The sequence below is a fragment of the Xenopus tropicalis genome, chromosome 4, assembly GCF_000004195.4.
Source record: "Xenopus tropicalis strain Nigerian chromosome 4, UCB_Xtro_10.0, whole genome shotgun sequence".
Lineage (NCBI taxonomy): Eukaryota > Metazoa > Chordata > Amphibia > Anura > Pipidae > Xenopus > Xenopus tropicalis.
Window position 1 is genome coordinate 63,379,399 of NC_030680.2, and position 23,146 is coordinate 63,402,544.

The 23,146-nt window shown below is 35.1% G+C and overlaps 1 protein-coding gene across 1 annotated transcript in view; it reads right to left on the reverse strand.

Annotated features, from left to right (window-relative positions):
* The window catches only part of cdh13 (cadherin 13), a 512,601-nt gene that overhangs the window by 304,377 nt on the left and 185,078 nt on the right, over positions 1–23,146 (reverse strand). The window contains 1 exon segment of the mRNA NM_001103078.1: positions 13,625–13,833. Within this exon segment, the coding sequence (NP_001096548.1) occupies positions 13,625–13,833 (209 nt within the window).

Consider the following 23,146-nt stretch of genomic DNA (forward strand, 5'->3'; position numbering starts at 1 on the left):
TAAAGCTGAATTACAACAATTCTGCAAAGATGAGTGGGCCAAAATTCCTCCAGAGCGCTGTAAAAGACTCATTGCAAGTTATCACAAACGCTTGATTGCAGTTATTGCTGGTTAGGGTGGCCCAACCAGTTATTAGGTTCAGGGGGCAATTACTTTTTCACACAGGGCCATGTAGGTTTGGATTTTTTTTCTCCCTAAATAATAAAAACCCTCATTTAAAAACTGCATTTTGTGTTTACTTGTGTTATCTTTGACTAATAGTTAAATGTGTTTGATGATCAGAAACATTTTGTGTGACAAACATGCAAAAGAATAAGAAATCAGGAAGGGGGCAAATAGTTTTTCACACCACTGTATATGTAATTCCTTGTGATTTTATGTAAAAGAATAAAGTATATTTTATTGAACCGATGAAGAAGCTCAATGTGCACCACCTGGGAATGACTGATTGATTAAATAATCTTATCATACTTTGGTTCCCTCCTAGCAGCAGTTGTCTAATTTGGTGCCAATAACTAGAGGGTGGAGCAGTGGTCCGTTTAATAGAAATACATAGTTTGTGATATGTGGACTGAATTACAGATACATTTTATTTCCATATTAACAGCCAAGTACAGGTATTAAGCATAAAGAAGATATCTCATAAATATTTTCTCTTGCACTCATTTATAGATGCTCTAAGGGTCAAAAGTTTTATTATCATTTTCACTCAAATGCCTTCAATTGTTTGAAGCCTTTTCAGCTATTTTTGTAATTGTGTGAAGTAGAGATTAAACGATTCAACTAGCAAAGCTGGGAAATAGTTCCTTGCGATTTCCTAGTAAAATAAATTCCCTTGAATACTTTGAAGGTTAAAAGGAATTTTCATTAAAAAAGAAAGCCAATTTCAAACAAAACATTGATTTTTCTTACACTATTTATGTAAGTCTATATTTGTATTCATTTTATCATTTGCTTTATGCATTTGGGAAAAAATGTACATCTGAATTACTCATAGTATAATAACGTAAGAAAACCATGTGTGGCAAAAGGTATTTCAAACACATGTACTTCTGCATAATCACACTCAATGTTCCAATGATCTTTTATACTACAACAATATAACAGTAAAAAATCTACAGGATCATACATTATTAATAATATTGGTATATTAACCTAACTTTAAAGGAGTAGAATAGATTCATCTTGAAACTTTAACCTGAAAGAGTTATGTCGCATAAATATGCTTTGTGGCTATCTCAGTGGTTCAACTTTCTATCGATGTGATGAGGCAACAAAGAGACCAAACTGTCACACATTGATAAAGGGGAGTCTTCATTGTTCTAAATCTATAGTTTAGTGGATTTTGCCTTTAAAGTCCTATTTCTAAATAATTAATGTTTTTCATATACTGCAAAATCCATTGGGCAGTTTTCCTTCTATCTTTTTTTCTTTTAAAAGTTCAGAGTTTTTATTGCTGTTATTATTTCACAGTTGCATTTGTTCTTTCCTAGCTAACCATTTTTATCTTTCTAATTACATTAGTCACATGCTTTAGTTAGCAGTTCTGTTAATGTAAACAGAGATTTGTGATATTGCAGTGGATTAATTGATTTGGTTATGCTGTGATGTCACACCAACTGTTACTTCTCCACCATGTAGCTTTCTGAAAGATGTTGTCATTTTGTTCCAATTTTTTAATGTTTTAAAAAAAGGAAAAATTAATAGAAGCTTCACTACATGAGAATAAGAAATGTTATATATATTTAATTATTTCAAAAGGAAATAATTAAGTTAACCTTTATTATTCCTATGTCAGCACCCTATCTAACATATAGGATTTCATACAGGATATGGAGCATATAATGATAATATATTAGAGCTTGTTGTGTATAAAAAAAAACCTTTTACATAAAAATTGCATGTATTGGGTATACATAAGTACAAACCAATTGCATTATCCTCAGTTAACATGAGGTACCATGAGAAACTGATTCTCATCTTTGTTAATATCATCATACCAAAGGATCTGGATCCATTGCAACTGTGTATCGAGCAAACAAATCAACTTAAGACATGAGTGCTCCTGCACTAGAAACATTTTCAAATCAGAAAAAACCCTAAGCAATAATAAATCACAAGCATAAGAAAACCACAGGGATGCTGTTTACATGTTTACATCTAATCTATTCTCCTTATACACCCATGACTATTCAGCTTAAGTGATGAGCAAATCTTTTCTTGAGGCATGGATTCACTGCAACAAAAAATTGGTGGGTAACAAAAATTTACATCAAGAGGTCTTGTGACAAAAAAATATGTTTTGTGCATAAAAAGTCGCTAAGTGGCCATATTTTGTACATTTTTCACCGTTTCCCATAGTTTTTAGCAGTTTTGCAAATGTTTTGGCGAAACGGGACAGATTTGCTCATCAATATTCATCTTTGATGGCTGTAAGGTCTTTAAATTCAAAGATGACACTACTGAACATAAAAACAGCATCCAGACGACTAAAAATGACATTATCCAACATAGCAAAGCCCACAAACTTGTTCCAAAAAACAAAGGAAACAATCAATAGAGACTGAACTTGGTGGACTTTAGTACTTTCAACCCAGCTTACCTATGTAACTATGTAATGTTGTTCAGTAATTCACCACAATAAGAGAAGCATTCCCTTCAAGGAGTCATAAGTACAGCGGATCAGATCACATTGCACTTCACTAGCCAACCTAATTATACAAAAGTTGAATCACAAACATTGTTAATGACCCTACCAATTTATGGTCACAGCCTTCTCTTGTAGCACAACCATAAATAAAATCTAAGACACACAAAACTGTATAAACAACTATAAATCCATCCATGATGACTGGCAGAAAACTGTGGCATTTTGCTAAACAGACAAAAAAGAAAAAATGTATACCTCGGGTAAAGAATTTATACATTGTCTAAGCAAATAGGAAAAGGGTCTAAGAATGAATGTAAAAAAAAGAATTAAAAAAAAGGAAGGTAAGGAAACAATAATGAAAGCATGTTTGAAAAAGTGATTGGAATAATACCAGTGAGGTTTAGTGGTGCTCCCTTCCCCTTAAAGGAGAATGCAAGTCAAAATTTAAAAACCATACTGCCCAATAGTCCTCCTATTGTTTAGTAAAAATGCCACACTTTTGGCTCACCTAATCAAATATTTACTCAGTCACACTTACTTCACATTTTCTATCTGTTTTCTAGAACAGGCAGCCATCTTTAAAAAGGTATTCTCCCTTCCTTTCCCTCCTTGCTTCATACTGCACATGTGTATCATTCCCCCCCCCCCTCCCCTCTGGTAGATCCACTTCTGATTGGCTGGTGGGCATGTGTAGCTCAGAACAGGAGACAGGATCAAGTTACACACATGCTCAGAGAATAGGAAGGCTGCCGCTGGCAGCCTACAGGAAGGACAGAGAGATTTCAGTGATGTCACTGTAGTCTTCACACTGCTGTAGGCTGCCAGCTCCATATCTCAGAGAAGCAAGCAGGGATCTGGGAATTTAGATATGCAGTAAGGACTTAAAAAGAATGCCTTTAGATTTAATTTTAATTTATTTTAACCTTTCCTTGTCCTTTAAGGGAATAAAGTGCATCTTTCAACCTTACCAAGCTTGAGTGTGGATGTGCATTACAGCTTGCATTACAACTAGGGCAAGTAAGTCACTGGCTTAATCTAAGCTGGGGTGTACAGGACCCCGTAATTTAGCCATTACAGGCTTGATCTTGTGTTGGATTGCTCTAGAAAAAATAGTTAAGGAGGCATGTGTAGAGAAGCACTAACTTACAGAGAGAGAGAGAGAACAGAGAGAACAGAGAAGCACTAATTTATATAAATAAATGTCATGGAATTTGGATAGGTCACCAATAATAGAGGTTTCCAAATGTAAATTGCATTGCAGGTGTTCTCTAAAGTCAAGTGTAAGGCACCCATTTAAGAGTACTTATATACTAAATTGCATTGTATACACATACACATTAATGTTATTGATTCTGCAATGATTGTCATTTAGAACTAATGTAACTGGCTATGTAGTATTGTACACAATCTTTCCAAATAAAGGTATTTTTGAACTATTGTATGTACTGTAACAAAGACTAAAAAACCAAGGTGATTTAATTCAAACACATAATTTTGCATTTTAGAAGCAACTATTTTTTAAAGAAAGTTTTCTCCTTCTGGAGACAGAATATTGCACACTGAAAGCAAAGTTCTAAAACTTTCTGTGTTGTTGTGTCACATTCATCAGAATCGATTTGACTGTTGGAAAAGTTCTGTGCAAAGAGAGAGAATTACTACCCAATAGACCAATTCACCCAGAACTATTCCTGCCTGGGGGAACAGTGGTGATATTGCATGCACAAATACAAATATTTCATCAATTCTGCCTTTGAGAGTCAGAAATCTTCCAGTTTACATACAATCCTTCACTGTTTATGCCTGGCATGGAATCAAATTTTAACCCTCTGATTCCAGGAATTCAACCTTTACTTATTAAAGTCCTTCTGCTAGCAAAAGGGATTAATTAAAAACACACTTTTTTTTTACATTGAAGAAGAATAATAATGATTTCAATTAAAATTTTCCTGCGGCAGGATTCCCATTTTTTTCATTTATGCATTTGGCTGTACGTGAGAGAACTAAAATAACACAATGTCAGAAGAAACTACAAAGCTGTCTGCATTGCAAATTGTATTCCTAACCTTAAATTAAAATAGTTTTACAGGACAACAGTTAAAATATATAGCTTCTTAAAACAACAGCTATACGCACAATGAAAACAAATGGAAATACAACTGAAAAACAGAAGATATGCAAGACCTAATTTTCAAACATGTATTTGAAGGTATACAAAGAGAGCACAACACGAATATCAGTTAGAAATATATGGTATTATTACCAGTAGTCCATTGCTAACATACAAAAAATAGCTTCATCTGAACATCACAACTTTTTTGATAGTTACATAGGGTTGAAAAGACCATCAAGAGAGTCCATCAAGTTCAACCCTTCCAAGTAAACCCAGCACACACAACCTATACTTACCTATTTGTACACTCACATACATAAACTATATATACCAACATCAATACTAACTGTAGATATTAGTATCACAATAGCCTTGGATACTATGCTTGTTCAAGAACTCATCCAGGTCCCTCTTAAAGGCATTAACAGAATCTGCCATTACCACATCTCTAGGAAGGGCATTCCACAACCTCACTGCCCTCACCGTGAAAAACCACCTTCACTGCTTCAAATGGAAGCTCCGTTCCTCTAATCTAAAGGGGTGGCCTCTAGTGGGCTGATCGTTTTTTATGGGAAAAAAGAACATCTATCTGCCTATATTCCCCTCTAATGTACTTGTACAGAGTAATCATGCAAGCACCTTATTTCCTGAGAAAACAACCCCAACCGTGGCAGTCTAACCTCATAGTTTGAATCTTCTATCCCTTTAACCAGTTTAGTTTAATAAATAATCTATTTTTTCACTTCAATCAAATGAAGCAATGAATAAACTTATGAAGTGATTGGAGAAAAGAAGCTAACCAAATATATACAGAAAAATCTTCTTCAACTAGGACTAAATGTTCTTTCTTGCCTGCCTCATGCACTTTAAATGAAAATAAATGGTATTAATATATAGGGTCTGCTCTATTTTTTCCCGTCACATTTCCAGAACAATATATGGGCACAGATTATTTTGTTCAGACAGTCTGATTTATTTACATACAGTATTCCTGATTATTAATTTATGTGCTATCTGCTGTATTTGTTATCCTGTCAAAATAAAATTACATTTTTCCAAACACTAAAAGGGATTAATTGCCCCACTGGCCATATTATCATGAAAAATGGTAGGATAATTGCATGGGTTTACAGCGCAATATCTCTTGAGCTAGGAATCTCTAAGATATTGTCATACCCTTGATATACACATTAAGAAAGACCAAAACAACTATTTATTTTTATTTTGTAAAATGCAAAATGTATTAGTTTAATGTGCTGCTTAGATTTGTAGATGGCTTAAATATGCTTTAAAACCACTACCTTATGAGGGTCATTAACTAAGAGCCTGGATGCTAGTGCTAGACCATTATTCTAAAAGCAATTGAGTCCAGAGCCTGGCTGTGCATTGCACCTAGTGCCTAAATTTAGAGAAATGCAGGACAGCGCAAAAAACATAGCGGATTACAGCCATTTTTTTCACATTGCACTCTGCTCTAATGTCTCCTTTGGTTGTATTGCAATCCTGTGTTGTTTGGTGTCTAATACTTGTGTGCATTATATGTGTATACATTAAAACATGCATGCATATATCTTAACTACATTATTTTATCTTATAGAAGTTACTATTAAGGGCAGATTTATTATCATTCTGATTTTCATGGTTTTCTAGGTTTTTGAAAGAAAGACTAAACTCATTTCCTCTAAAACCACGAAATTTCTAGTCATTTATTAAAAAAAACAGAATTGAAAAAGCATGAAAGAATTACATTGCTGAACGAAAAGGAAAGCCATACATTTTTTGTGGTTTTTATGTTTTCCATGAATTTTCATGGACTTTTAAATGAAAGAAAAAAAAATCTCTAAATGTCAAATTAAATAACTTTGACAGCTTTTAGATTTTTGTATTAGTGTTTTCCCGTGGTTTTTATGCTTAATAAATCATTAAAAATGTCTGTTTTTTTTACAAGGAAAGTAGAGTTTTAGCGCAAGAAAATGAATTGTGGGGAAAAAAAGAAATATGATTGTTAGTAAATGCTCCCCTTAGACTTTTTGATTTCAATCCTCTTATCCTTATCATTTAATTAAGGCCTATTTTTGTTCTAAACACTATATTTAGGAGCTGGTTTGTATTTTCTGACCTTGAAAGTTGTATAAACTTCAAGTTTATATACATCAAGTTTAAATGGACATTCATTTCCATGAATCCTCTTTTTTCCCAAAAAGGAATTGCCCCAGCAGCCATTTTAGGAGCACTGGCATCAGTTCTTGGAAAACAATAATGTGTTGGGGCTTAACTTCCCCTTGAAACTGGGTGAACCAGCAAATGATGGGATTAATTTCCCCTTGAAACTGGGTGAAACAGAAAACAATGACGGGATTAACTTTTCCTTGAAAATGTATCAAGGACAGGCTGTCACTGACTATTCTTCTTCTACTTTGCTAAGCCTCCATAGCAAGTGGTCATCAGACTATATTGGTAACCTCTGCTTTATAGGCCTCTTATAACCACACATGTACACAATCTAGTCTTCGTTTCCGGTCTTTTCTGCTTCTACTTGTCTTGTTTTACCAGTTGGTATTCTCCATACCAGCATTCTTTATACTGTAGATCTCTAGGTAAGATTTAATATAGCAAATATCTAGAAATTTCTTCTTTAGATCCCAACCTGCCCCCAAAGTAGCACACACACTTTGGGGCATTGTCTCTTCCATTCTACTATACATAACATATTCAATAGTTCTTAAATATATAGAATATTGTTGGTAAACTAACAATGCCTTAATATAATGTCATTGTGCTTCTATGACTCCTCTCTATACACTCATTATTGGTTCTTGTTTTATAATCCAATTTAATGACTCAATTTAAAATTCTCTGCTGTGTTCCAAGATTCTTACCTACTACAAAGGCCCCCTGAATGAATTAAGAAACTAATCTAATGTGATAAAGCTTTGGGACTTCCTGTTTTAGGCAAAAAGCAGACAGTTTATATTATGTTAAGGGACCTATTAAAGAATCTCGCCAAACTGGAATATATATATATATATATATCAGTAAATATTGGCATTTTAATCTTTTCCCTTGATCCACTATTTAGTGATGGTCTGGGTGCTGCAAAAGACAGAACTCTGTCCATTCATTGGCTGATAGGGCCTAGCATGTATGTGTGCCTTAGCTTCTTTGTGTGCACTGTGAATCCTATGATCGCAGGAAGCAGCCCATAATTCTTAAAATGGCAATTTTCTATTTAAGAGTACCCAGTAGCACATATTAATTAAAAAAAGTATATTTTTTATGAAAATCATTTAGATGAAGCTATGTTTTACATATGAGCTTTTTATGCAATATATTTTTGTAGAGACCTACAATTGTTTGGGGGTATAGGTTTCTCTTTAAAATTCAAAACCTTATTTTTTCCTTCCAGCAGTAAGAATGCTAATAGCACAATGTGAGACAAGGCTTCTTTTGCAATTGTAAAGCATTACATTACCAGTTATATATGTAAAATACTGCACTAATACATAGCAAGGTACTGCATATCTAGTCCTGCTTAAGACATATGTACAATTACAATACAGGTATGGGATCAATTATCCAGAAACCTTTTATCCATAAAGCTCTGAATTACAAGAAGCCCATCTCTCATAGACTAATAGATTCAAATTACATTTTTTTAAATTTATTCCTTTATCTCTGAATAATAAAACAATACCTTGTACTTGATCCAAGTAAGATATAATTAATCCTTATGTGAGGCAAAACAGGCCTATTTATTTAAAGTTTAAATCATTTTTTAGTAGACTTAAGGTATAGTGATACAGAAAGATCCCTTATTGCCCTTATTCCCCTAACCCCAAGCATGCTGAATAGGTTTCATACCAATAATAGTAATATTTAATTCCTATATATTACACATTAAAGCCACCTTTATCATTTACCATAGAGTTCAAAAGTCAAATTGGAATCATGATTTCTAGAGCAATTCCATTAGTATAAAGGAGCAGTTGTACAACACAAATAAGATGCTGCTTCTAGCTGTGACTCTAGCTCACCTGGTGGTTACCCGAAGCACATCAGAGTGCTTACAAATATTCTTTATCAGTTGTGGGCTGCCATTAGCCATATAATCAGGGAAAACTTGTTCAAATGAAATATTTATGGTCCTCCAGTGTCTCTAGTGCAGCTATTTAAAATGCATTTGTCTCTATAAAATTAAGCATTAAGCGCTTTGATTGGAATTGTAATGGGAAGCAGGAAAGAATCATTTGAATACTAAAGCTGTTGTACAATTGTTGGATTCAGCAATTACATATATATGAAGAAAATTATCTAGGTGCAAAAAGAATGATTGGTTTCCTTGTAATAATAACAAGGTCTTAATAGGCCTGTTGGCTGTTCTATTTCTTTTATCACTGTCAAATGCAAATAAATCGCAAACACCTGATAATTACAGAATTGAGTCAAAAGGCCAAGTAGAACAATAATACAAGCTGAAAGAATGTAAACACTTAAAAAAAATTGTATTTCTTAATTTCTGTCTTAGTGTCTCACTTGTATGCACATCATTACTGTCTGGATATTACAATATAACATTATCATTTTTTCAAAGGGTAAAGAAACTCACTATGATAGAGCTTACATTTTTATATCCTTATCGAACAATGGTGCATGCATTCTATGATATATACTGTAATTATGAGAATTAATAATTATGAGAGAAGAGTTTTAACCCTTCAATTATGTTTAAGCTGTCCTGCAAGGCATTAAAGCTAACCATTATTTTACCCTGCAATGTTCTCAGGAGTTGCCTATATAGTAATTTCCTTCTCTTCATATCTAAATACATTAGTGCTATACAGTACAGCCACATCAACCGTAAGCCAATGGTATCATATCATTTTAGTGTCCCAGGTTTACTCTAAAAGAAATACATTTACCAGATATAGAATCTGTTAGGCAGAATGCTTTAGACCAGAGATCTTTCTGTAATTCGGATCGCCATATCAAAGGTCTGCCTTTATTAACTCTCGGTTATGGCAGCTTATATGGAGCAAAGCAAGGAATTTCAGACTGTTAAAGGTGAGCTCCATCCAAAAACAACTTGAGCTTTTTGAAAAGTAAACATTGTTTCTTTATTATTTGTGATTTTTAATGTAATAATATAATTTGGAATAGTTATCTAAGCATAGCCCTCTGTTTTCCTGCTGGTCTAGCTGACTTTCTTGAAAAAAAAATGTAACAGTAGTTGGCTTTCCTCATCCTGCCTTCAGTCTGCATTCTCCAAATCCCACAATTCCCTGTACACATGATGTCAATAAGGAAAGGAACATCACAGTGTAATGCATTGTGGGTTATGTAGTTCCTGCATGCTGTCTGTAGGCTGTGGAAAAGTTGTTAAATGTTTTAGTCCCTCCTCCCCTGCCAGGATTTCAAATAATGCAAAATAATAATGCAATAAAAAAAATAATGCAAATAATGCAATAAAACCAGCAGCTGAATTTCAACATATAAAAATGGTATTTATTCATACTTTGTGAAGGAACAGGTTACAGTGATAGGTATATTAGAGGTTTCTGTGTTGCTTGGGGCTCTTTAGCAAATATTGGTTTGGAAGCTGGAGTTCCCCTCAAATAAATTACATTAGATATAGAATTTTAATTAAATGAATAATAACAATAATATAAGTGCCACTAGTATTGGAACAAGCCACTTGCTTTTAGAAGTAGATAAACATATATAAGTGACAGGCTTGTTAATAAATGTGGAACTTTGGCCCAAATAAATGTAAAAAAAAAATACAAAACAGAATATTGTACACTTTAATAATAATAATAATAATAATAATAATAATAATTCCTAATACATTTTAATAAAATATAATATTAAGTATTTACAGTTTTCTCTACACAGAATCTTTTTATTATCTGGACTAGACACAAAGCTTTCTGTGACATTTTATGCTTTCTAATGCTCTTGATATGCAGGCCTTTTGTGGACCTTTAATTCAACCTTTAAATGTTGAAATATATATATATAAAAGAACAACATAGGTAATGTTAGAAGCATTCCCTGAGTAGAATACGTTATCTGCAAGACCAATTCAAGTTAAATCATCTTCTTTGTTGGGTGCATGTGATAAAGAGACCAATATGAATAATTAATTTATTAAGTATGGGAATTCATCTATAGTTTGGGGAAGCCAGGAAGCCAGTTATACTCCAGCTGTAGTGACAATAGAATAACTGGTAATGTCCTTAGTTTGCCTTGCTGTGTTTGACATTGAAAAAGCTGCAGCATAATAATGTCTTTCTTATTAGAGGCCCATCTGCTAATAACATTATCTGTTGTGACCCTGGTATTATCAAATTTCCATATTGGCTCCTTGAATGTTTCCTGATTCCCTTTTCTTTAAAGGCTTTGCTTTGAAATATCATTGACTGTGAGAGTTCAACAGATGCACATAACATTAATGTAAACTGACCAAGACAGATTTCACACAGATCTCTACAGGGGTTCTTGCATGTGTACCCCCTAATGATATAAAGCAAAATACTTCTCTGCCCCAGAGCTGGTTTTACCCCTCCTTTTCTTTGCTTACCACCTGGAAATTCTTTTTGTGTGAACTTTGCTGCAACAATATGCCGTCCCTAGGTGCTCCCTTCCTTCTAATCAATGTTTTGCTGTTTCCGTTTTGAGACGAGCTATGTCTTTGGGGGCAGCTAGATTCCATTTAATCATTTCTACTCACACTGTTGTGTATAACTCCGGGATGAAATTGCTCAAGCTGCCGGGCTGTGTGCAGCATATTTCCTTTCTAGATTTGCTTTTTATTAAAACCAAAAGTACAGTATAGTAATGTTGCATCTTGAATTCTTCTAAAGTCTTCAACTCTGTTCTTTTAATATGGCAATTACCAAGGTGATTACTGCAGCATTTCCACAAAGTGCATATAATAAGGATCCTTCACAAGTGTAGATTTTAACTAACATCTTTTAAAGGTAGCCTTATTGGTGTAATAAAGGATAATTGGTTCAGACTGTTTACTATCTATGTAGAAATAACATGCAATCAACTAACTGACTAAGATTTTTAATTTGAGTTAAAAACAAGTTACTAGGCACAAAAGGTAGTGAGCTTAATAAAAGAAGGTAATAGGCAATAAACAATAAAATCTTTCAAACTGGCAAAGCAGCAAATGACCACTAGTAATATTTGGATGAGAAAAAATGTTATTATATATGGCTTAAGTGCTTACTGGTTATTTAAAGAAACTTTTAAGAATTTCAGGAAAGTTTTTAGCTTTTGCCTTTGATCATTCAAGGTTAGAATGAAGGCTAATTTACCAATTTGTTATTCTCAGTTTGGTATGGTTACTGTTACTAGGGCAATTAGCAACGAAGGTTATATACACTTTGACTACATGTGCCATCAGCGCAACTATCAGGAAGGTACAGGGGGTCCCAAGATGGAAAAGTGTGATTTACTGGTTGCAAAGGGGGTGAGGATAGTGTGTGGGGGCAGGGCTGCCATTGGGGAGAAGGGTGCAGTGTTGTGCCAGGCCCTGTGAAATCCAGTTACATATAAAATTACGCCAAAAAGTACACAAAAACTGGCTAAAAAACTACATAACTTGCCTAGAAACGTAAGTAACTTGCATATCAAGCAATAGACAATGCAGAGAAACTTTGCAAGAATAAACTCCACTGACTACCAATGAGTTAAAAAATACATAAGCTAAATTCCACTGCCCCCAACAAACTGACTGACTTATTAGCAAATTAATTATTTATTTTATCTATTTATATGAACTGATTATTATAGAGTAACATCAGCTTTTAATATTGGAATCTATTTACTGAATTATATCAGGATGTTCTACATGAACTTTCCAGGAAAGATTATTAGGCTTCACAGCAATATCATTGGGCCCCTAAACTTTTATGTAACTTATGCAAAAACTTATGTAAGTTCCATATCCATCAATGACAGTGCAGAGCAGGGGCAAGTAGGTGTGAAGGGGCTAAATTTAGGGCAAACTCCACTGACCCCCAATAAACTGAATGACGTATTAGTCATTCTTATTATGAACTGCTTATTTTAGAATAACATCAGCTGTTTATATTGCACACACAAAGGTCATGGCCAAAATGTTGGTACTGCTTGCGTTCATGGGGTTCCTTATATAATTAACTTATGAGGGGACCCAAAGTTTCTAACACGGGTACAGTTTTGGCATCGCTGAGGAGTGGCCAGAGTGAATCAGTGGTGGGAACATGCATGTAAGGGCTTTTTTTTTTATTGGGGCTCCATTTTTCTTTTTGCCAGGGTCCACCCAGGGTCAACCACCATGATGGCATACTGTAGGTATCCAATGGTGTAAAAACTGAGGCCTCTTAAGGGGAGGGCTCCTAATTAATGATGGTGATATCCAGTGATATTGAAAATAAATCCTGTAGGTGAGTCAGGCCTCAGAAAAACAAATAGAAAAGGGACCAAGCAAGAAAATGTGGTATTGAAAAACTTGAGAAATTAGAATTACACAGGTATTATTAGTTAAGTTGCACTGAAATATTTTTCTTTTCCTTTAGCTTAAAACAAGGGAAGAAAATATGAAAACATTGCTTAGTCATTCATCCAGCCATATATTACAATATGTGAGACAGGAAAAAATATCACACCTAACCATTCATGCCATACAGAAACAAATGTTCTTTTGGGGTTTTGTTATCACTTCTGACGAAGGCCAATAGAAAGCCAAAATATTTCTGTGAAATGCTGGATAGATTAGACAGATGATTGATAGATAGATAGATAATAGATAGATTTGTATACTTCTATATGTTTACACTGAATACTTGAATACCCAAGTGCGTTAATATTACCTTTGAGGAATTGTGTCTTTCCTTTCTTCCAAGAATCTTTACTTCCGCCATATCATCTGTATGAGGAGACCGTGCATGGATAAATAATACCCGTACCACTTCTGTAATATTCCTTAGCGCAATTAATGACCCATCAGGTTCCACTTTAAAATCAGGGTTTGAAACTTCATATATCACCTCATCATTGCCGCTGCAGTCATTGAATTGTACTACAAGAGAGATATGAGAAAACAAGCAGGTTAATATAATGAACATCCCAAATACTGTTACGTATGGCTACAAACCTCTATCATTTTTACCCCCTTGATCCTACAAATGGTTTCTAATGCTTAGTATTATCTAATAAAGCCCACAGCATCACATCAATAGCTAATACATCAGTGTAACAACATCTATAAATGGTCTAGATAAAGATCAAAGTTTGGGGAAAATAATAAACTAGTTCAATATAACAACCTAATAAATGTAACAGGTTTGGTTCAAAGGGAATGTTTCCTTTTGAACATACTATTGCACACTCTCAGGAATCAAAACCATAATAGATACACAGCTAAGAGATCTATAATCCAGAAACAGTTTATCAAAATAAAAAAAAAAGTTCAAAGAACATTCAAAAACCATTCTCTACAGTTAACTGTATAAATAAATAATTCTTCATTTTGACTGATTCCTTTTATTCTTCAGAGATACCTTATTACTTCATGTGCTGTGTGCTAATTGCAATTTTGAGTGCAAATCTGCATGTTTTTTACCCATAATATAGCACTTTGTAACATAACTTCTATGTAATTGTGGCCATCATGACACAATTTCACCCAATGGCACTAATATTTGCTTGTAGTTCTGCTTGCAAGTCAGTTGTGACTATTAATGCAACCCACTAAAGGGAACCCTGGCATCACTGCCATATTCAGGCTGGTGGTAGCTCCAGGGTTCCACTGCCTCAATAGAAGATGCTGTGCTTAGTTCAGCAGAAGATGCAGAATGGACACGGTGGTGCTTGATGTAACTATAGGGAAATGCAAGTACAGGTATAGGACCCATTATCCATAATACTCAAGGGACCAAAATGATCTCTCTTGTTCTGCTTGGTTGTTTTATTGATCCATTTAATGTTTTGACTCCCTGGTTGCTGAATTCCTGCTTTATTAGTGGACATGATTTCTGTTTAACCCTTGCCTGTACTACTGTGATTTCCCTTGCTGTTCTGACCCTGCATGTTTATCTATTGCCGACTTCATTGCTGCTGACCCTGCCCTGACTTTGCCCTGATCTCTGCCTATAGGTTTTGTACCAGGATTGCTTCTAGAAGTAACCACCAACACCTGAACTTTTACTTTGTGCCTCTCTAACAGCTCTCATGAATCTCTAAACATCACCACAATTCTCCAGGGCAATAGAGCTTCTTATGATGGTAAAGCTACATAGATGACATCTGCAGCAGTGCTCCCATGACAACTTGGTGGACTTCTTAATACATTAATTACAAGACTGACTTTTACCATGTATAAACACAGGTTTTTCTTTTTAGATTTTAAATTTCACTGGTCTACGAAGATTTACTGTAAAATAATAGACAGATGGTCTCTTCATATTATCATATAAATGTACCACTGCTTTATTATTGGACTACATCACTACTGAGAATATGAAAGACTCTTCAGTTCCAGCGCTATGAAGAGAACAGTAAAATATTTAAGAAATAAACAAACTATTTTTAGTGCTTTTAGATTTTTTTTTTTTTATAGAAGTTTGTCACACTGGGCGAACTGAACCAAAGGGTAAGGAAGAAGTGACATTGCTTATCTCACCCAGGGAAACATCTGTATTATTTTGCAAAAAAAGGATATTTCAGAAACAAAATAGCCACTACACACATTAAACAATATGGCTATATGTTGTTACGCAATCAGTGTTTTAGTGAAATAAACCCCAAGAGTTTGGCTAATTTCTGCTCCAATTAACCAGCTGTTCTGGAACTATAAATCCCATCATTAGCAGCAATCGGTGAGAGGCGCCTGAAGATAGATGCTGTAGTTCAATAGCAACTAGAGAGGCAGTGGCTGGATATGTTATGTACCACTGTAATACGCAGCAGAAAGTTTTTTGAAAAAATGTATTATTTTTATGATGCATGGACACTGAAAACTTAGGGCTCATGGACAACCAATTGCCGTGCAATTTCTGAAGCTAATTGTCATATGTTTTGTCCATAATGCAGCATATTTCCACACAACTCTCCCATCTGATAACAATGGCATTTGATGCATCAAAATGAACTCGATTGCAGCTGCACATTTTTCTGAATCTAATGCTAATGAGTAATGTATCAGTGTTTGCAGATGACACAAAACTCTGCAGACCAGTCAATTCTATCCAGTATGTGACATCCTTGCAGCAGGATCTTGACCAACTGGCAATCTGGGCAGCTAAGTGGCAGATGAGATTTAATGTGGATAAATGTAAGGTCATGCACCTGGGATGTAAAAATATGCAAGCCCAGTATACCCTTAATGGGACTGCACTAGGCAAATCCATAATGGAGAAGGACCTTGGAGTCCTTGTAGATAATAAACTTGGCTGTAGCAAGCAATGCCAGGCAGCAGCTGCAAGGGCAAACAGGGTATTGAGCTGTATTAAAAGGGGTATAGATTCACGGGAGGAGGGGGTTATTCTTCCCCTTTACAGAGCGCTGGTAAGGCCCCATCTAGAATATGCTGTTCAGTTTTGGTCTCCAGTGCTCAAACGGGACAACTAAGCTGGTAAAGGGTATGGAAAGTCTCAGTTATGAAGAAAGACTGGCCAAGTTGGGTCTGTTTACACTGGAGAAGAGGCGCTTAAGAGGTGACATGATAACTATGTATAAATATATAAAGGGATCATATAATAACCTTTCTAATGTTTTATTTACCAGTAGGTCCTTCCAACGGACACGAGGGCACCCACTTCGTTTAGAAGAAGGGAGGTTCCATTTAAACATTCGGAAAGGATTTTTTACAGTGAGAGCTGTGAAGTTGTGGAATTCCCTCCCCGAATCAGTCGTGCTGGCTGATACATTATATAACTTTAAGAAGGGGCTGGATGGATTCTTAGCAAGTGAGGGAATACAGGGTTATGGGAGATAGCTCTTAGTACTAGTTGATCCAGGGACTGGTCCGATTGCCATCTTGGAGTCAGGAAGGAATTTTTTCCCCTCTGCGGCAAATTAGAGAGGCTTCAGATGGGTTTTTTTGCCTTCCTCTGGATCAACTAGTAGTTAGGCAGGTTATATATAGGCATTACGGTTGAACTTGATGGACGTATGTCTTTTTTCAACCCAACTTACTATGTTACTATGTTACTATGTTACTATGTTACTATTGCACCTGACCGTTATCAGAGTGGGGATTGTAGCATTTTCGGGGCTCAGCGTTATTATAACATTTGCAGGTGATTCACTGGTCAGAATTTTATTGCACCTGTTGATGCAGCCTAAAAATAAATAACAAGGTGTTATTGTTATGCCCAAATAAAAAGTTAAAAAAAGGGGAAATAATAATAAATAATAGATAAATCCAAGTAACTGTAGATATAGATTGTCTCAAAGCTTAAACCCCAGTCTGAGGGTTATGGAAATAACCAATAAATGAATTGAAGAGTGAGAACAATCAAAATTCCAAGAATCTGGGAAATTCTGCGATACATCTGCAACATTTTGGTGTGAAAAAAACCGTGGAAAAGGTTACAGCGAACAAGAGAATGTAAACAAAATGAAAAATAAAAATTGTTAACACAGCAACCTATAACTGCAAATACTTCTTTTGTATATCAATATGTGTATTTGCCAGGGATTGTTACTGTTTCACAAAGCATGTATAAACTCTAGTAATGAGTCTGAGTAATGAGAAAAACTGTTATTGTTTCACAGTGCAGATACACATTATAGTAACGAGCGACTCCAAACAAAAGTATCACCTTAGTTGGTCTCCCAATCTCAGCGTGAGCCCCACCTCCTATCCTCCTATGAAATTAGTGCTTCCGCCATAGCCGCAATTATAATACAGAGTAACCACGCACTTAAAAAAGTTGCCTATGTGCAACCTACCCGACCCCCCCCCCCAACAGCAACACCTGACGCGCATTTCGTTCTTCACCTTTGTCAAAAGGCAAGTAGCATTTATTGGTCACCTGTTTAAAAATATGGTTGCTATAGGTTATCTTTGAAAAAATATATTCAGGTAAAGCAGGGAACCCCAACCTTTTATACCCTTGAGCCACATTCAATGGAAAACGTGTTGGGGAGCAACACAAGCATAAAAATGGTTCCTGATGGTGCCAATAAGAGCAATATTTGGCTAACTAATAGCCCCTATGTGGAATGGCAGCCTACAGAAGGCTTTGTTTGGCATTATATTGGGTTTTTATGCAACAAAAACTTACCTTAAATCAGGTGCTCATTTTTTTTATTCCTGATTTGAAGGCCACTGGGAACAACATCCAAGGGGTTGGGGAGCAACATGTTGCTCACAAGCCACTGATTGGGGATCACTGAGGTAAAGTTATAAAAGCTACAAAGCACTCAGAGCTTGCACTTTTAAAAAGCCTCTATTTAGTCAATCAAAATAATAAAATCCTTTTTTAAAAAGTATTTTAAACCATTTCTTTAGACTGTGGTCCAGATTCAAATGTTACTATGAAACAGAAATGAAAAAAATAAAATTGGCAACTTTGGGAAAATCCTTTGTTAAACAAAATAGCACAAAGGATACTATTCATACACTTGGAGCATATAGAGATTAACTGTAATTAATTTTACAGCATATTATATGCAAAAATGACAACAACAGCGTGCAAGCCAGTATCCCCACATAATGGCTGTTTTATTTTATGCTCAAACGCCTTGTTAAGTGCAGAAATACATTGTGACAGCTTAAGTAAGAATGTAACAGTTAATTGTAGTGACAGTTACGGGGTGTGGGAGGAAGCATGCAGCCCTGTGTAATCAAGATAATAATGGTTTATGACATACTGTGCTTGCTCTTTCACAGCACATGCTCCATTAATGTTCATCTGACAACACTGAAGCTTTGAACTTGTTTGATTCCAGCTAAAACACACGCTTAAACTGATGTTAACATGCAAGCTCCTATGTTGCAATAATAAGGTGTGTGTCATTAACAAATATGCCTCTAAAAGCTTTTATACCTTGACAGAACCTTTAGTTGTGCTGTTGTTTGAGGTGATTTTCAGCAAAGGGGGTAAGCACTTTAAGCCTTTGTATTGCTCGTTCCTAATCAGCTTCAAGTGCTTTGCAATACAAATAATACAAGATAATTGCCTCGGGAAGAAAAATAACTTTGCAAAAACTGATGAAAAGCAACAATGTTGGTATATAAGGTTCATATATATTCATACCTTATGTATCTGGTAACTTACCGTTTCAAACATTAAAAGAAAACTTAAAGTGTAATACAACCAAGGGATATATCTGGGATGGACATTGCCTCCAGGCTTTAGCACTCTCCCCGAGTCTCTAGTTCTATGTATATAAAAACTTATACACAACTATTTGAAAGCTAGGCAATACTTGTAAACAGGTTATACAGGTATTAGATCCATTATTTAGAAACCCTAAATCCAGAATGCTTCAATGTACAGGAATGCTATCTCCCATATCCCATAGTCCATTTTATGCAAATAATTCTAATATAAAGAAAAAAATTATTTCCTTTATCTCAGTAAAAATAAAACAGTACCTTATACTTGATGGTAAAAAAGCTGCATGGGTCCATATTGTTGGCAAACCAATCCTACTAGGTTTATTTCATGTTTAAATGATTTATAGCAGACTTAAAGGGGACCTGTCACCCTAAGAAATAACTCCAAATTATTTTCTATATTCTTAGTTGAGCAAAATAAACTTTACTTACTCTATATAAATAATATAAATCTTGTTTCCTTACTCAACACAAAGCAAGCACTTGGGAAACACAATTATATGAGGAGGAGGGAGGGGAAAAGTGAGATGTGCAGTGACATCTACGTAGTGCTGAATGGAAAGCTAAAGTTATTGTCTGCTCTGCCTCTATGTCTAAGGCATGAAGGTGGGGCAGGCAATATATGATTGACCGTTTCATGTTTAATTTGAAAAGGACTTTTATTATACAGCTTTTTATGTCTGGGTGACAGGTCCACTTTAAGGTATGGTGATCCAAATTATAGAAAGATTCTTATCCGAGAAACCCCTGGTCCTAAGCATTCTGTATAATAGATGAAATACCTGTATTTTTAAACCTCAAAAAGATATAAACCAGTTTATTTAAATTAATACTGTAAAAGAGGTCCTTTTTATTGTAAAAAGAAGATTATTTTGGCTAAAACTTCATACTCAGTAATGTGTCTGGCGCACACGTTGCACATCATTTACAAATTTTTAAATAAAAATATGATAGGCCTGTGTGTGCTAAAGGCATCAAAAAGGTTCTGTCTTAATAAAGATATGACAAATCCCATTGGCACACTGGTAAAGATATATTGCAATAAAATCCTGAAGTGATATGCATTATTCTTGTAATTTGAGGAAAGCATAACCCAAATAATGGCTAGTCTTCTTTAAGTGGAGAAATTTAGGGGGTGGGGGATGTAACAGTAAATAATTATTTCTAATAACATACCTTTTTGATTTTCTGAGAGTGGAGTGTAAGACTACTTGATAATCCAAACAAAATAGTCATAACTAAAATAAGGATGTGGCCAATTTAGCAAGCTATACCATATTTATTGGCTTTGTTTAATTATATATTTTTCCTGGAAAAATATAGAACAACATTACAGTATAGCTGTTAGGAGGGCAGCAGACCACTTAGCTCGAAATGAAGAATATGAGAGACTAAAGCACAAATAAACATTAGTAAATGGTTGGATCATGTATCAGGAATTCAGTAAATAACCATTTCATACTTATACTTAGTATAATTCCTGTTTCTTTTTTCTGCATCATTCTACGACCCTATACTTCACATTACTTTGCTGTAAAACATTAGCAGTATAAAAAGGGGAACATAAAGTAGGCAAGAGAGCATTTCAGCACCCTGGACAGGGTGCAAGTCTGTTTTACTGTCCACACTTTCTTAGTGATTTGGAACATCCTAATACATCATACCAACACTGCATCCTCACATTTGTGTATGCCACTGGTGACCAAACTGTATAATTTGTACCCTATATAATATGTCTTTGCAATTATGTTGACCTTTAAGCTACTAAACACTTCTCTTCAGTGTTTTATGCTCTCTGCAAGCTGATAGTTCTGTAAGTTGTGATTAATGGCAGTTGTGCGCAAAAAGCAGGGCTGGAACTAGAACTAGGGATAGGGATAGGAAGAAGAAAAATGTGCTTGTGACCAACTGGGTTGCCCAGGACTCCAGGCAACCAGGTACAAGTGTTGCTCTGTTGTGCTACATATTGTAATTTTTGCGCAAATACAAGGATGGGACCTGTTAACCAGAATGCTCAGGCCCAGGGATTTTTCGGATAATGTGGATCTCCACTTTAAGTCTACTAAAAAAATCATATGAAGATTAATTAAATAGGATTGTTTTGCGTCCAATAAGGATTAATTATATTTTACTTGGGATCAAGTACAAGGTACTGTTTTATTTATCATAAATCTGCCTTTTCTTTTTAACAAAAAGTCATATGTAGTTTATTATTCATCTAATTGACTTTTATGCCTTTGATTATAAATAAAGCTGTCAGCGCTAACTGTTTAACAACAATTTAAGGCACTTTACTGCAATTTTTTTAAACGCTGGATATAAGTTAACCAACGCTATGCATTATTTTAATTGTTCATTATTTCTAAAGCAGGGGTGGGCAGACTGTTGTGCTCCTACTGTTGTAGTACCCCCTGCTAACTTGAAAGCAACTCAAAAGCTTTCCAAAGGAAAAGAATAAAAAAGAATAAAACATATTCAGAAGCTAGCAATCTCATGTTGAAGCGAGAACCTTGTAGGATATATTGCTTGCCCTATGTTACAATTACAATGTTTGGCAGAAAGACAGCTATTATATAAAGAGTAATAATGTTTTACAACTGTCATATCCAAAAACACATAGCTAGACTTTGTGCTGTCAGATCCCCTGCACTGGAAGCATTTTTAAATTTAACAAAACTACAGAGTTCAAAAGGCTATGAACTCTTTGTTAATAAATCATATCTGCTGTGTGTTGTCTGGCAGATGGTACTTTTGACAGAAAAGTTTAATAACTTAGCCTTAGGCTAGAAGCATTGATCTGGAAAAGTATTTTAGTGATTTGCAGATAACCGGCAAGAAGCATCGTCCACCCTTAAGCTAAACACAATAGCATTATTGCCCTCTCTTGTGTCCTTTAATAACACTGACTGAAATTGCACATTCAACTAAATTGATCTTGAATTTTACCAATGCACAAATGTTAAGAAAGGGAATCAATCAGTATGACCTCCTTCAACCCAGCTTTTTCACAAAGTATTAAACAAATAGAAGTTCTGTATCTGAAATGAACTTCCTGCTGAAATGGGCTTATGGGCTTTTGAAAAAAACTACTGATAAAGTGCATTCCCAAAAGCAAATGACCGGAAAATGTGGATGGAGCCTATAAAAATCACTTAGGTATCCTCCCAAAAAGTCTGTGCTAAGTTGTCACACCATATACTCAAAGTGAGAGAGAGATTAAAAGATTGAAAGTGTTGACTCGGGAAAGTCATGTTAGGGGTGACTATGTGTGGACTAATTTTTCTGATGATTTGGTGTTTCCTGAGCACAGCATTCTCTGTCTTGGTCCCACACATGTGCAGCAGCATAGTTGCCCCACACTTTTAGGCTGATGTTACCATGGCCAAATACTGGAACTAGACAGGGAACTCTTCCATAGTCATATCTGAATATTTGCAACAGCATTGCTGATACTTGCCTTAGGCTCATGTGTTGGTGGCCAAAAGACTGGAACTAGACTGGGAACACTGTAGGACTATTTGAAACTGTAGCTACATACTTTAATCGTATGGCAAAGGGGTCAGAGACCTCTATTTATTTATAGGGGGAAACACCTTTATTCATCCTTCATCCTCTATTTATTTATAGGGGAAAACACCTTTATTCATCTTATTGAGGAAAGTACTGTGGGATACAATCTTGACAGTCTAGTAATGAGCAAATCTGTCCCATTATCGCTTCACCATAGAAATTCACAAACACATTTACAATGGGATATTTTGGCTGCACCTTTTTTTCCAACTGCAACTTTTTTTTACAATACAATGGAGTCTACTGGCAGGTTTTGTAGCAAAACCTGGCGAAAAATTTTGCTCATCACTACTTGAAACCACTTACTAATAATTTAGGCAAGAATACATGCCCAATAATACAGCTAAGGGGTCTGAATTACAGCTAGGCCATCTACCATAGACTCAATTTTAATTAAAAAATTACAATTTAAAATAATTGTCTTTTACTTCCACTTTTATCCTACAAATTAAACTACATTTCCAATAGATTTCTA